The sequence below is a fragment of the Magallana gigas genome, chromosome 4 (genome assembly GCF_963853765.1).
Source record: "Magallana gigas chromosome 4, xbMagGiga1.1, whole genome shotgun sequence".
NCBI classification, from domain to species: Eukaryota; Metazoa; Mollusca; class Bivalvia; order Ostreida; family Ostreidae; genus Magallana; species Magallana gigas.
In genome coordinates, this window is record NC_088856.1 from 29,001,953 (window position 1) to 29,018,689 (window position 16,737).

Consider the following 16,737-nt stretch of genomic DNA (forward strand, 5'->3'; position numbering starts at 1 on the left):
TGCATGGCCAGTTGTATTCTAGGAACTATATATATATATATATATATATATATATATATATATATATATATATATATATATATAATTTTTTCAATTAGCAGAATCTAAACTTGCTTGACCTGTGCGTAATAAGACAATGCGGTTTTCTGTTTAATACGGCATCGAATGTTCGTCAGGAATAGCAAGGTCAAACCGCAATGAGTTAAAACAAGACATAAAAGTTTTAATTAAGACATTGTGCGGTTTCCGGCAATATTTTTATGACGCTTTTTCATTGACATCAGTAGTGAAAAGGAAACTGATTTTGTCTGGTGTTTATGGAATTTTTTTTTAAGAATCATCCCTGGATCGATTCATATTTTAAAAGGACTACTTTAGGAAATTCCCACATTTAATGGTAGATATTCCACCAACGCGCTTGAACAAGAATGTAAACGTAAACGGAAATGGGATATTTAACGAGTTCTAATGTCTTCGAAGTTTTATTTTTCCAATGCACATTAAAAAGAAGAGAGAGAGAAAAAAAGCGCCGATTAAAAGAAACAAATGCACAAGTCTCTTCGATACAAGTTGATATCCCAACAATTTGTAATTATTAGATCGATTTATGCGTGAAAATCGATTTAAAATCTATATTATTGAGATTTGTGATTTAAAAGTGTCAGTGTGTTAAAATTCTTAGAATGTGTAGTTAAATATTTTAAAATTGTTTTCATTTATATACATTTTCACACGAACTTTATCATAATTTTGTTTTCAAAATCGTTCCGTTTTTGTGAATTTAATTTGGTGTATATTGATTCAATATTATTGAAATTAATCTGAAATAAAATTTGTCACCGAGGTTAATTGTAATGACTCGTCCATCACTAGGGGTGGGGGATATCCCATTGTCTGACTAAGACATGTTTTACTTAAAATTCCAATTAAAGGTTTGAATATATTTAATTAAAGGTGATTAGGCGAGCCCTTTGTTTGCATAATTTAGACAGGTAGCGACGGTGAGGCTTTTAGCTGCGGTTGTCATGACAATGACTGACGCCGGGATTCCCCCATTTCCACCTGACTGGTTTATTTACTCAAGAATGACATGCCCGGTCTTTACGATATAAAATGGCAAACTAGCATGACATAAACTGGACTGTTTACGTATGTATGACCAGGATTTGGTTCGATCTCTCCCTATATATAGAAGTGATCAAGCAGCTAGGACGGATATTTAATATACGGCGCTTATATCAAGACTGCGCATGTCCGCAGGTACATAGATCAGTATTGATTTTGGCTTTGTTATACACTGTGTGTGTATGTGTATATACCCTGGGTATTGACAGCAACAGTACGAAACTGTATTTCCAAGCCGTCAATCTGGACCGCCGCACCAAAGAAGAAGAGCTACATGACTTTGTTCATCGGGTTTTCACCCGGCGTGGAGTAGAAATGAAAAATGGAGATATGAAACCAATTACAGACGATATAGCGTGCATGGATACCACAAATTTTGACAACCCCTCCGGTGTTAACAATGTTAAAACCAAACCCGGGCGGATAGATGGAAGACGAAAATTGGTGCTTCATTTCGATATTCGGAATACGGTGCTTGTGGCAGATTCGGTAACTAGAGTTTCTATGGAACAGGCTTTGAATAGTTTTCTGACGGGGGTGGCATGGGGAAAAGCACAGAACTTGGAATGGCACTGGCATTCTTACACCCCGTCCCTCACCCCTCCTGCCCCGGGGACTACAACTATATACAAGTACCTGGAAAAACTTCTCGTGAAAACTCCGGCAGACAGGACCAACTTACGGATAGCGACCGGTGATTTTACACACACAGCCATGGGAGAGGGGTTTCTGCCTGTTTTTCAAGAACACTTGCACCTATTAAGATGGCGACAAGATCCTGTAGAACATCTTACCATGTCAGGCAAAAACGGAAAGCAATATCACTATATTCTGCCTTCTGTGTATAGGGTTATTCATCAGCTCTATGAGGATGGACGCGATTTCTCAGTGGTTTTCAGAACCTACGGTTTAGATGCCAAAAATGTACTTACTAGTCTTTCTCATGGATTATCCGGGAATCATCCGGATTTTCCGAACCCTTTGGACATGAAAGTCAACACAACTCATGGAAAGGTTTACCGAAAACCAAACGAGCCAATCGTATTCGAAATCAAAGATGGAAAGTCTAAAAATGGAGAAGAGGCATCGGTTTACTCGGGGGATCGAGAGATATACTCCATGTTGAGCCAAGCGGAGGGGATATGTGCTTTCCAGGATGATTTTCTGTGTTGGCAGAACAATAACTACCACCATCGGACTGCCAAACCCTTGTACATAGACCCGTACGATCAAACCGTCCACCATATATTCTTTGACGACAATATACGAACATTTGAGCACGATAGCATCGTAGATGTGAGAGTGTTCGAAGCGCCAGACGCGAAGGAAGCGAGAAGTATATCAAATCAGGAGGCTGCAATGTACGAGACGATGAACATGATACAGGCGGATTTATTACAAGCAATCAAGGACCCAGAATATTTCGTTAAGGCGGTACGGACGTGTGAGGAAAAATACTCAAAATATTTGGACGATGTTTCGAATGGTTCATAAAACGCATAATCGGAAATTGAGAGAGAAAGGAAATAATCAGTGCATACATGAATGACGCCTGAATCATGCGGAGTTAGTGCTTCATTGACATTAATATTTTATTGAAGATCTGTTTTCCACTAACTGTTCATAGGTCATTTTTTCCGATTTAGTTTTATAATTTTTAAGATTGTTAACAATTACATACCATGTATGTACGGGCAATTTGTTCAGTACGTGTATATGTGTACACAGCTTGGACAGCTGCCAAGTTCTCTTTTCTTTAAAATTTAGAAGACGAGTTACGTTGATAGCCAGTACCTTTAAAGATTCCTCTGTTTGCTGCAAGAAAATAACATAGGCATGTCCTATATTACGGATCGATTTCTAATCAATTAACGGCAATAGTGGCGGATCCCAGGGGGCGCATTCGGAAACACCGTAACATCTTGTGTCTTAATTTTCAAAGAATGTTTACATTAATGTTTTAACATTTCTCTGCGCCTCCTCATGATTTAAATCAATACGCTTCATTCAACGGTTCGATGAAAATCGATCCGACGACCTTGCGCTAGATCTCTTTTATAAACTGAATTTTAAATTGCGCTGCAGGAATTTAATCCAATTTTCGATATATGATATTATGCCCCAACATTTTCACTTTAAGTTTGTAGCTGGTTTTGTAAACAAGTCGGAATCTTAAAGGCCAGGGTAGGAAAAATAGTTGACCAATTGATTCACATTGCGAGTATGATGCTATATATGACGTCATAATGACAAGACTGTGATAGATAGACACTAGATAGATATGTGATAAACATAAAAACATGCCAATAAGCAATTTTACCTATGTTTGTTCAATCAAAAAGTATATTTAATTTTTTTTATGTCCATGATGCATTCATTTTATGAACTATTTATACGTTGTTGTTTTTTTTTTTTCAAATTTTAATTTTTTTTTACCTCTTCATGTGTATGCGTCGTGCAATACTGTTTAAAACTTGGATGTCGAAAGGAATCCACAGCTAATTGTATTGATAGCGGATCATAGTTCACGTAAGTGTGAAACCGAACAAGAAAAAATTAAAAATGTAGTTTAATCAATTAGGATATGTAATTTTTTCAAAAGTTACATCATTTCTTTTTGGTGAATATTTTGTATGGAAAAAAAGTCTGAGTGTTCATTTGAATGCTTGAATTAGAGCTATTATAGTAAGAAACTTAGACTAATTTAATTAAAATGCGTGAATGAAGTAAGATGTTTGTTCGTTCCTGGCATAACCATGATTATATATATATTATGTATACAATGTTGACTAATCTAACAGAATTATAAACCACAACTTGATGGTACATTGTACGTGAGTGGAAATCTTCCCACAAGTAATGTGCAATGACAACCAAAATAAAAACAGTTCATGACTGACTAATATTCTATATATATCGTTGTTTTTATCATTCTAGAGATTATACATTGTTCTAGTTTATTCAGTTGGCGTCTCTTCTACGTCCACATAGGCGTTGGGACCGGGGGAGGGGGGCTCTGATAAGTCTACCCCCCCCCCCCCCCGTTTCAATTTGCTTCCGACGCCACTGGTCAATATGAATATTTTTCTAAATATAAATCCTGGGAAATTGGAAAGGGAAAGGAAATATCATGGAAAAAATATCTGGATTTATTTCCAAATATGACGCATATATATCACGGGTATGAGTACCCTTTATTGCGCAATACACTCTTCTAAGAGCATGCAGTACTTAAGATTAATAGTTTCCAGAGATTGGTTCAAATATTGGGACGATTGGCCAACTTCGCCTGCTCATTTCAAAATAACAATAAATAGTAAATTGAAATAATAAATATGTGTATCTTACTCCTTAACTCTGACAGTGTGCATTTCTAAATAAAACATTTGAAGGGACTTAATTAGACACGATTGAAGATCATTTTTTTCAAAACTTATTTTTCCATTTTCACTGTCTAGAATGGTCAATATGGATGTGTTTTTTACTTTGTGAAAAGAAGTCAAACATCGAGTTATAAGCGAATTACAGAGGTTAGAAATGAGAATTCCTTGTTTTGTAAACAAAGCTCGAGTCCTGCTGTTGTTGTTTACGTATGCATGTATTACCGGTACATTGGTATAACTTTCAAATTAATATTACATTTTTTTAATTTGTTGTTGATGAAATTATTTATGAACACATTGAAACAGTTTATTTTGTTTATATACCACGAGGATTTTTGTCAATTGTAGAGAAATGATACTTTCTTTACATTATTCGCATGTGAACAAATATAAGACCTACACTCGAGCTTTGCTTACATACATGGAACTACGACTTCTTTCCCTTGTATCTTGCTTGAATTTTTAACTTGAATTAAAATATTTAAATCTTCCAGTAAAATTAATTGGTGAATCGTTCCAATGCACAAGTACTCCATTTTATACATAAAAATAAAAAATAACATGTTCATCTTAAATCGTATCTACATATATACATGTAGTATAGTCCCTTTAAAGGGACATGGGCACGATTTTTCTCTCCCTAAATCTTATATATTCCATATTGCATTTGTAGAAATGTTTGTGTTTGGTGTTTCGAATTAAATGCCTGGGTAAAATTTTGATATTAGTTGACGAGTATACTAAAACGAATAGAACTTTATACAAAATTCACAACTATTTGTAAATAAATGTAAACAAAACCCGTGTCGTGAAAACTCGCGTCTTTGTTTACAAAGGTTACGTGATGTCCTGCTAATTAATTAAGTAATAACTGGTATAGTCGTGAAGCAATTTACTGTTAATTTTGTGACATGTGCAATATTAACTTAAAAGTAGTGTGCATATATATTCACAAATTAAAAAAAAATGTATATATATAGATTGTACACGCATCTGACCAAATCAACCCATTATCTTTATCACATCTGATCACAATTAATCAATTACTGACAATTCTTAAAAAAAGATAGAGTGATTTTGGGATCCTGGATGCCACATTTTTTTTTTGGGGGGGGGGGGTATCGTTTCCATGGTAACGGTACCTAAAATTAGTAATTAGCAGTCAAATTTGATGAAAGGGTATCAAGTTATCCCTTCTAGTATATGCCTAAAGTTTCCATCACTATTGTAAGGATTTCTGGTGCTTACAGAGAATTTACTTGTATATATATATACACACATGTATAAACAAGTGGGGTCAAGGTTATAGAACCATTTTAACAAGAGCTTGGACTTAGGGTAGTTGTGTCAAACATCAATGTGACGTAGGTCTGTGTATTTCATTGCATGCTGGCCACTCTGACACAACAAGATTTGTCCGCGTGGCTTTTGAGCTAAGACTACGTATGTAATCGGTGCATTATTTTACTTGATATACCAGCGTCATGTTGACCTTGTTTCGATGCAAGAAAAAGATAGCTACATCCTACCAAAGGTCGATCCAAGGTATTGTTGAAATGGTTCTAAATAGAGGGAGCGTCCCGTCCTCAAAGCCAGAACACTTTCCCAATTAAGTTATATAAAAAGCATATATTGTTTTATTCATTGTTCAAAGTTATCAACGCGCCAAAGTAATATACATTTTCTTATGTTTAAAACTTCGTATTACATAAGACCGCGGAACTTAACTGACAAGGTTGGAAATTACTAGTATATATACATCTCACTGGCGTCGGAGGCAAATTGAAAGGAGGGGGGGGGGGGCTAGACTGTTCGATCCTCTAAAAAAAATTGAGAGAGAAAAGCCTAATTCCCAAAACCAAATCGTGGGGGGGGGGGGGGGGGGGGGGGGGGGGGGGGGGGGGGGAGGCTAGTATGCCTTTGACTCCATGCAACTTCTTCTCAAACTTTCAAACATATACATTACGGAACAATTATGTTTCCTGCGATAAAAAGTGTGGGCCTGGGGGGGGGGGGGGGGCTGAACCCTCTATTCTGCTACGTTGTATGTGTCTAATGGTTAGGTCTAACTTAGCAAAGCCCCCCCTAGCCCCCCCCACCCCCCCCCCCCCCACCGGTTCCGACCCCCCCCCCCCCCCGGTTCCGACGCCTATGCATTTTATGTCAATTTCACCTTCACAGTCAAAACATTCGAATGTCTTCTCAGACGTCCGCGGCAATTTGTCCCCGCCAATATTCAAATGTTTTGACTGTAACAGGTGAAATTGACGCAAAATTGTATATATTAATATATCCAATCTTGCCAGCTGATGTTATCACGGTAATGGAGTTTTAATATATGTAAATTAAAATAAATGATATATTTATAATTTGGCATCAGTCACTCGATGTCACTGTCATTGGGAAGCAAACTAGGGGGGGGGGGGGGTGAAGTTGCAAATGCTTACTACATGTAATTTTTAGTGCGAAAAGAAATTAATTAAAACATTAAATTATTATTTGCATTTTCACCTGTAAAAAAATAAATTTAGTTTTTTTTAATGTTTTCTCTTAAAAAAAAATTGATAATAAAAAAAATTCAAAATAATCATTTTTAAATAATGACATGTATTTACATTGTGATTTGTTTGTGTGTGTGTGTGTGTGTGTGTTTGTTTTTTTTTTTGTTTTGTAAAAGACAAAATGATTTAATTGATGTCATCAACATTAAAAAAAAACAACACCTTCCAATTAAATTTAGAAAGAAAAAAAAACAAACAAAATGTTAAGCGAAACAGTAGACTCCATTGAAAATTATCGGGAACTACTTTTATGCGGAAGGATATACAAAACGGTGTGATCCGCTTGGCAAATTGTGGCGCAGGAATTTACCAATCTGCGGAAGAAATGACGATTGTCGAATTTGTTTGAAAGGTAAGATATGAATTCTAGTTTATGAATGAGGAGAAGTCCTCAGTGTGTTTATAGATTGTTTACATATCCAAAAAAATGTGTAATACAACATATTTAGATTGGACGAGACTTTTCGCATGAACAAAGCATATTTGACGATGATGCCGGTGAATAATTTATGTTAAACGTGTCCCGATTTTGTCTTCTACTATGGTCAGCATTTAACAGACACTGTTAAGTCATTTTTCTGGTCATAATCAAATGTTCCTTTGCACCATGTGCTCGACAGGTGCCCGTTGTTTTGGGCGAGTGCGCGCACACTCTAGCGCAGTCGCATTCTTTGTCCCCCCGCCCGTCGAGCCTAATGCGCATGTAAACTTGAGTCTAATCGGAATGCGCAGAAGAACTTTTATTTTGATATGTAGAACTTATATACATATACACATGCTCCCGGTGTTTTACTACACAATGATTTACAGAGTTGGATGAAAATGGCTTTGATTCAATTTATGGTCACGATTGTAAAAAATCAAATATGGCGACCAATGAAGGAAGCGTTTTGTATGGATTAATTCCCTTTTCTTTTCCACCATTCATATAAATTTATCAATTAAATTTCAGCCAAAGTTAAGACAACCCCAAACATAAGTGCAAATACAGCGATGAGAGAGTCACACTGTTTTTGATGGATATGGGATTTAAAAATCGTGTGTGAAACATAATCATGCAAACCATGTGAAAAAATAAAGAATAGATTATTAAATCTTTCTATTTACAGCTACTGTACCCATGTATGATTCATAGTAGAAAGAAAGACAATGAATATGTCATATCAGGTGACCTCCTCTGGAGGGATAAACGTCGGCAACATGAACGCCATCACCATCAACACTCAACAGATTGGGCACATCAGCTCAGGGATGATGAGTGACGACCTGAGTGAGCCGAGTTCTCCGGACAGCTCCTCGTTCGATGCTTCCGACCTTCTGAGTTCATCCGTGCAAGACGATGTCACAGCTCAACTGGCAGCTGCAGGTCTGTGTTTATTTTTCACTCAATTTTCACTGTTATACATTTATTTTATTAACATTATAATATGGAATGTTATATAATTTATAACATTGAGTTTAATTAATCCTGTGAGGAAAACATTAAGTTTTAACTTTTACATTTTTGTTGGACAAGTTGCCTTTACACTTACAATAATATAAAAACAATTTATTTTTGGCTTATAATAGGTCCCATTGGCGTTGCTGCAGCAGCAGCCATTGCTTCAAGCAAGAAGCGGAAACATCCACATCATTTTGAAACCAACCCGTCAAAGAGAAAACGGCAACAAACAAGGCTTTTACGGTACAGTTCATATTTATACATCCCCAGTACATACAAAAATCTAATTTTTCTATCCGGGGATCTAGGAAATGTTCCAGGTTTTTATAACAAAAGTGTTAATTGCTCAAAATTCTGTCCAAGATTATGTGAAAATATGAACTATATAATACATGTGATGAGTATCTCTCTCTCTCTCAATTTTTAGAAATACAATATAAATAATGTTAACTGTTAAAAGTTACATAAATTTTTTGTTACATAAATTTCTGTTGGTACAGGAAACTGAAGGCTACCATTGATGAATACAACACTCGGATTGGTCAGCAAGCCGTGGTCCTGTGTGTGACCCCCGGGAAACTGAGCCAGTCCATCAACGCCTTCAAAGTGTTTGGCTCTCAGCCTCTAGAGGGTGTGGTAAGGGAATGTCCAAATACAGCACTTGATAGATTAGTTACTGTGAAGCAGTCTGATTTGTGGAGGGTTGGACAATTTTTGTGAATTTTCCATATTTTTAAAGGGTTCATGGGAATGTGATTTTGTTGCTATACTTGTACTACGTACATAGATTAAGACTGGGTTCCATTATTTGATTGGGATGTTATTTATGGATGAGATGTCCCCATGAATTTCACTCAATTGGAGCCACCACAAATTTTAATGATTTTGACTTTATAGATCTAATATAAATTCTGAAAAGAACTTTTAATTTCTTAATACTTATTATAACAGAATGAAAATGAATAATTTTTTCAGTTCAGATTTAAATTTTTAATGTATAAATGAGAATTAATAAGTTACATGTGAGTATTTGAATATTCCCAATAGATGAGAAACAACAAGAGCATGATTGTCCAAGAACTAGAGCAGTCACTCAATGAACAGGCCCCGCCCACTCAGCCAGACACATCAGGTCTGCATGAGTTGCCTCCCCTCAACATTGATGGAATCCCCACCCCTGTCGATAAAATGACACAAGTAAGACTAAGATAAAATTTTAAAATATATTTATACTGGTACATCTTTAGAAAAGAGAAAGAAAAAATACTTTTGGTTTTTTTAGATAAACATTGATTTTTCAGTTTTATCCATATAAAAACTTGAATATTTAATAATATGAAAATTTTTACTATGGTATGTGATGTGATCTTCTAGGCCCAGCTTAGGAACTTTATTCCGGAGATGCTGAAGTACTCTACTGGGAGGAGTAAACCAGGCTGGGGTAAGGAGGAGTGCAGACCCCACTGGTGGCCTGACGATCTACCCTGGCAGAACGTCAGGAGTGACGCCCGCACAGAGGAGGAGAAGCGGAAGGTAAAATTTTGGGGAGACCCTTCAAAAACATACAAACAATGAATAGTACTATTTCAGACATCATTAAATAGTGATAAGAAAAGTATTTGTTCTGTGGTGTTTCTCTCCCTTGGTCAAATTTTATCATATTTTCATAAAGATCATATTATTTATTGATCGGGGGGGGTGGGGAGTGGTAGATGAAGCGAAGTTCGGTTTATTTTGTTGATTTTTTAAAGTCATGTACTTGACATAAATTTAAAGATTGCAATTTAGACTACTTGTAATCAGTTAAACCTGCATGTTGATGTAATTCATTGTAGAATGTTTCCTAATATGCAACTTTAATTGCAGGTCTCTTGGACAGAAGCATTGCGAGCGATTGTCAAAAACTGCTACAAACACCATGGCAGAGAGGATCTCCTGCATGTATTCAGTGAGGACCACTCTGGCCCCTCCACACACCATATCCCCCAGGCACAGGCTTTTGCAGGGACCATGGTGCAGACGATCAACAACCCCGACGGAACGGTGTCCTTCATACAGATAGACACCTCTCCCCAGTCCGTGGTCACTCTCGCTGATGGCACACAAGCCACCGTTGTACATGCTGTAAGTCTTTACCTCACCAGTGGTTCATCTGAATTTCACACTGTGAAACACAGTTGAACACACACACTCACACACTCACAGTTTCACACCATGTACATGTAGTTGGTGTGGCACAGACCGTTTTTCACTGTGTAAGTGTGTTTGTTTGTCCTGCAGTGAGTGTTGAAATACCCCCGGTACTTTTGAGCTGAAATGTAGACAGGAAAAATATTAAGTTGTAAGCATAAAAAGTGTTGCTATCAGTATAAGATCTGTAAATGATACTTTCAAGTATGTCAAACAAGATCAATCATAAATTTTACTTTCAGTGTAATGGTTGGCCATTTTACAAAGTTTGAGAATTTTTTTCCTAACAAAAAAACAGCAGTTAGGGGAACTACATTGACAATGTATTGGCTTTTTTTTTTGGTCACAGATCCCCAATATTGGTCAGCAGGAAGCCACTCAGGCGGTGCAGACTTTGGCCGATGTGGCCACCCACCATGATCTTCCGCATGGTCTGACAGCACAACCGATCACCATGGAGATGAACCCGGAGACAGGTCAGGTCACCACTCTACCTTTCAGTCAAGGTCATCAAATCATTCTAGCTGATGACTCTTCTCATATAGGCGGTAGGTTGTAATGAGTGAAATTTTTTTTTTTCATATCTTTGCTTTTCATATCTTCGCTTTTCATATTTCTTGTTCATTATTTTTTGATGACTTTATAAATGATTATTATGTGTTTGCTTGAAATATTCTCCATTTTTATAAGATATGGCAATGAAAAGGAAATTCACTTGGTTTTGATTGTGTTAATATTATGAAATGAATTATACTCTGTATATGGCAGTTAGGGATTGTGATTGAGACAAATTGTGATATCTCTCCATTAATGTTCTTCTTAAGACTGATCTTGGCTGCAACTGAAAAAAAATATTCAAAACTTTGTGAATTATACTTGAAACTACAAGTAGCTTCTTTTTTTTCTACCAGGAATAGTAACAATACCTGTCTCCATGTACCAAACAATCACCGGGGCAACCGTCGGCATGACAGCAGGAGATCAACAACACATACAGGTTGCTATGACACCAATCTCAGCCGCCGGAGCTACGTTGGCCAATATAAATGACATTGTCAAAGTAGCCGGCCAATCAGCAGATGTCACCATGGATCAGAATTCCTCGGGGTCATAGTTCATAGTTCAAGACATTTTAGAGAAAAATTTGTGAATTCTTTATTAGAGATCATTTGATGTGAGATGATGTGCAAATGGGAAATTGTGTTCATATTGCTGTGCTTTTTTGGGTAGAAATTTGATGCATTTTTTCAAACATTCTGGGCTTATTAAAGTAGGTCTACCTAATGCAATAGTGTTACCAAAGCAGACCGTTTTATATTGCATGTATATTAGTAAGAGGAGTGAAGTAATTTAGATGGTATGCCTGCTAATATTTTCTTATTTTTACACAAATTAACAAAGCCTGGTTATTTTTTTTTTTCCATCCGTGATATTTTCATTAAAATTCCCCTATAATTTACAGCTTGTAGTGTGCATATTTTTTCTAAGGAATATGATGTTAAGACTATGAAGCATTGTCAAGGATATTTTCCTTTGGAAGTATGGTGGAATATAAGAGAATTCATTGTAAATCAATTTTTCATTAATTCCGTCAATTTCGGTGGCTTCTCCACACCCATGAATTTACATCTTAAAAAAAACTGGGAAAATCTTTATTCATTTTATACAAAAAAAAAACTTTATTCGTTTTATACAAAATTTATAATACAATCATGTAATTATTTTATACAAAAATGTAATTTAAACCCATGATGTGATATCCCCATGCATGAACCTTTGAAAATTTGACAACTTAGAAAATTATTCCTAACAATTTTAAATGATTTTTCTACACTACTATTACTTGCATTTTTAAAACAATGTACATTGTATTTCTTAAGAGCTTTTTATAATATTTGATAAAATATGATTTTCATGCTTTTGATGTAATGTAGTTTAAAATTGACAACGTCACAAGCAGTCATACAATCTAATATGTTTCAAAAAGAACTGACAAAAGTGAAGCAATTGCTGAATTATAGTTACATGTAATTATAGCTGAAGGTTGTAAGCTTATAAGAAAACACAGCAAAAACTGCACCAGTAAACATGTATGTGTTTGGAACAAAAAATAAGAAGTTGTTTGAACATGCATATATCACATGTACATGCATGTTACGAAACCTTTTCGACTTTTTTTAAAGAAGCATTTGAAATATTGAGCATTGCATTTCATATTTTTCAGCCAATTTTATCCTGCATATGATTTTTTGTATGCTATTTATGTCAGTGAGAGAATATGAGAGTCTGAGTAATTGTTTATTTTTACAGTAAATGATCTGAAACTGTTCTTTTGTATTTATTGTTTATTTAAAACTGTTAAATTTTATTAACATATTACAATATATTGTATTAACACATGAATAATGGAAGACATTTTGACAAAAACTTATATAAAAGAGTATAAAGTGGAATAAGTACAAAAGAAAAAATTTCCTACAATTATTTCAAAATTCAATAGAATCAATAAAATAATTATTGAAGCAGAATTGAGATGAGAGATTGAGTTTTAATTTCAAGCTGAATACTCTGGTGGAAAATTAACGGAAAAATTTTCAAATTCTTTATTAACACAACTGGGTTTCAGTGATAGCACCACTAATCAACTTATCAAGATTGAGAGATAGTGTTAATCGAAACTATTGCTGGACTCTACAAATAATGCCAAGAATGTTCGCAGTAGCTCTCATTCTTGAATCAAACTATTTTTAACTACTATAACAGGAAAATGGAGCCACATCTTGTTAAGTTTCAAAGAGTAAATTGCTTAAACATTTATTTTCCATGCAGGGAAATACGATCGCAGCCTAGAGTTACTATTCCCAGACGAAGGTAGTGTAAGGTACTCAATCTGCATAGAATTGTTATTCCCCGATGAAGGTAATGTAAGGCACTCAATCTGCATAGAATTGTTATTCCCCAGTGAAGGTAATGTAAGGTACTCAATCTGCATGAATTGTTATTCCCCGATGAAGGTAATGTAAGGCACTCAATCTGCATAGAATTGTTATTCCCCGACGAAGGTAATGTAAGGCACTCAATCTGCATAGAATTGTTATTCCCCGATGAAGGTAATGTAAGGCACTCAATCTGCATAGAATTGTTATTCCCCGATGAAGGTAATGTAAGGCACTCAATCTGCATGAATTGTTATTCCCCGATGAAGGTAATGTAAGGCACTCAATCTGCATAGAATTGTTATTCCCCGACGAAGGTAATGTAAGGCACTCAATCTGCATAGAATTATTATTCCCCAGTGAAGGTAATGTAAGGCACTCAATCTGGATAGAATTATTATTCCTCGGTGAAGGTAATGTAAGGCACTCAATCTGGATAGAATTATTATTCCTCGGTGAAGGTAATGTAAGGCACTCAATCTGCATAGAATTATTATTCCCCAGTGAAGGTAATGTAAGGCACTCAATCTGGATAGAATTATTATTCCTCGGTGAAGGTAATGTAAGGCACTCAATCTGGATAGAATTATTATTCCCCAGTGAAGGTAATGTAAGGCACTCATTCTGGATAGAATTATTATTCCCCGGTGAAGGTAATGTAAGGCACTCAATCTGAATAGAATTATTATTCCCCGATGAAGGTAATGTAAGGCACTCAAGCTGATTAAAATCAGCTGTGCTAGTATGCTAAAATGTACGCTACCGCTCTTGAACTTGTTCGAAAGCAGTAGGCTATCAGTGATATCGATTTTAATCAATTTAAAAAAAATAATTAGATCCTTTATTCAAGAATTTGAAGTTAAATAAATCAGAGAGAGACAAAAGCTATATAAAGAAACAAAGACAGTTAATGAATTTGTTTCTTCTTTAAACGACGTCAGCTCGCGCCTAAATAGGAAATTGATAATAAACATACGAGGGACTACTAATTAGAGAAACTTACTTAGAAATCCTGACCTCCTAATCATGAACCATTATTCAAGAATAGAACTTGGATGCAGAGAGCTAATTAGGGGAAAAGAGACAGCCTAAAGATTATAGAAGGGAATATGTCATAAAACACAGATGTCTCATCTATAAGGTCAATAAATGAAAGGAAAGCTACGGAAATTAAAAGGATTAGGAAAAAATATAACCAAAAAAACCCCAACACATTAAAAATCCTAAATCGTTAAGAAAAATGATTAAGTTATTTAAGTATCTTATTGTGATGAACATGTTTTAATCTTTTGTTAAACTTTGAATCTAATTATAATTTCCGTAGCTTTCCTTTCATTTTTTCAATTAAATATATTTGACATGTTATAATACAAGTTTACAAAATGGTAATTTTTAACTATATTCAGTTTAAAATATTTCAAAAAACGATAAGAAAAAAAAATAAATCTATAAGTTTTGGTGGTATCGAACACACAACCTAAAAACCCATGTTCTATAAAGTTTCCTAATGTCTGGTGCTCTAACCACTGAGCCGTTTCATTCACAACAAAGTGAGTTGTTTAAATGCTATATGAGACGCTGACCACGAATTTACGGACTTGTATTATTTTTCTAAAACGTTCAATTGCTGTGCTACAAAATGACATTTTTGAACTATAGTGGGTCATCTCTCCATATTTTTGTTGAGTAAAATCGGTTTAAATTCCATTAATCCGCATTTAGACTGTGACAAAAATATTGAGCTCAGACCCACTCTATGAAAGAAAAGGCACTGAAGTTATAAAATTTACACTATTTGGAGATTTTGACAGTTTAAATCAATATATTGCAAGTATGTAAAATATTTAAAGCTTACAAACCGATGTTACGTTAACTATACATTGTTTTTAATTATCATTTAAAAAAGCATCAGATTTAATGATATTTTAATTTTGCCGTATCTAATTATTCCTCATATGGGCATTTTACACGCCTTATTCACCCATCTTCAAATTTCGCTTTGTTTGCGGGAGCTTCGTAAATAAACCGTGAACCAACCGTAATCTTTCCATAAAGTTTGCGCAAGTCTCCCGTAAACTCAGCGCGACAGCTGCGGAATTTACGGAGGCTTTGTGAATAAGGTCCCTGGACGCAAATACGATGCGATGACTCGTAACATGCAGAATTTGAACAAGTCAACAGTAGGACAATTCAACATTATGGCACTTTCCATGAAACAGTTCAGCATTGAATGCTTTTTTTGGATGTCATCGGTCCTGTAACACACAAAGGCGGTGCAGACAAATTGAATACCTTGCGTTAGCGCCAACTATATAATCTATAAGACTATATATACGAATCTTCTTGAGAAGAAGAGCTCTTTACTGATAAAGATGTAAGGTCTGTCTCAAAAACAGTCAAAGTTTTAAGCTAAGATATTTACATTTTCAACTGTCTTTGTCTATGATATGTAACATTACGAACCAATTTTGAAGCCTATAGCCCAATAATTTCATAAAAGATGGACGACACAAAATGGGCGTGTCATATAGCATGACCGAAAAAATGGTATTGGCTGCGCCACGTAGTAATACATAGCATGTGCTATATTTGTAGAAAAAGTGAGTTTAAAATGTTGTTTGAAAGTGTAGAGATTGGAAATAATCTAAATATAAGTCCTAAGAAACCATTCTTTGAATATTATGAGGTGATAATTTCGGACGGAGCAAGGTACGGGTCCTATGGATTTGACCACGCCCCGACCAAAATTAATACCTCATAGTTTACAAAGAATTATTCCTTATTCCTTTAATATATTGATTTTTTCCTCTGCTAAATCATAGTTTATGGCTTTGAATTCATCTAATAAAAAATTCAGGTAGACATGACGGGTAATTTGTTGACCACCCACGTGACCCAGCCACGTGACCCAGCCTCCTTAAAATATCAATACCACGGATTGATCATTTCCAAGTGAGTTTTTAAGCAAATTCTTCATGTTAAATAAAGTCCGTGCTATAATTGACAATTGAAAATGATCGTTGACCTAAATCATATCCTAAATAATTCCACATATATCACGGTTTTTTTGGGGGGGTTCTCATATTTTTATTGATGGTTTA

The 16,737-nt window shown here is 35.3% G+C and overlaps 2 protein-coding genes across 4 annotated transcripts; both read left to right on the forward strand.

Moving 5' to 3' along the window:
* The first annotated feature begins 930 nt into the window (after positions 1-930).
* Positions 931-4,035, forward strand: LOC117682160 (uncharacterized). Its single transcript, XM_034449188.2, has one exon. The coding sequence runs from the start codon at positions 1,156-1,158 to the stop codon at positions 2,617-2,619; it is 1,464 nt and encodes a 487-aa protein (XP_034305079.2). The 5' UTR covers positions 931-1,155; the 3' UTR covers positions 2,620-4,035.
* Positions 4,036-7,259: 3,224 nt separating this feature from the next.
* LOC117686598 (DNA-binding protein P3A2) lies at positions 7,260-13,029 on the forward strand. 3 transcript variants are annotated; one of them, XM_034461851.2, is made up of 9 exons: positions 7,260-7,421; positions 8,179-8,435; positions 8,639-8,753; positions 9,011-9,146; positions 9,558-9,707; positions 9,885-10,043; positions 10,377-10,634; positions 11,050-11,248; positions 11,612-13,029. In XM_034461851.2, exons 2-9 carry the CDS (start codon positions 8,219-8,221, stop codon positions 11,812-11,814), a joined length of 1,437 nt encoding a protein of 478 aa, XP_034317742.1. In that variant the 5' UTR covers positions 7,260-7,421; positions 8,179-8,218; the 3' UTR covers positions 11,815-13,029. The 3 variants fall into 3 exon arrangements, with proteins under 3 accessions (XP_034317742.1, XP_034317745.1, XP_034317743.1); XM_034461854.2 differs by having other exon boundaries at positions 11,050-11,176; XM_034461852.2 differs by lacking the exon at positions 7,260-7,421 and adding an exon at positions 7,744-7,961.
* The last annotated feature ends 3,708 nt before the right edge of the window (positions 13,030-16,737 follow it).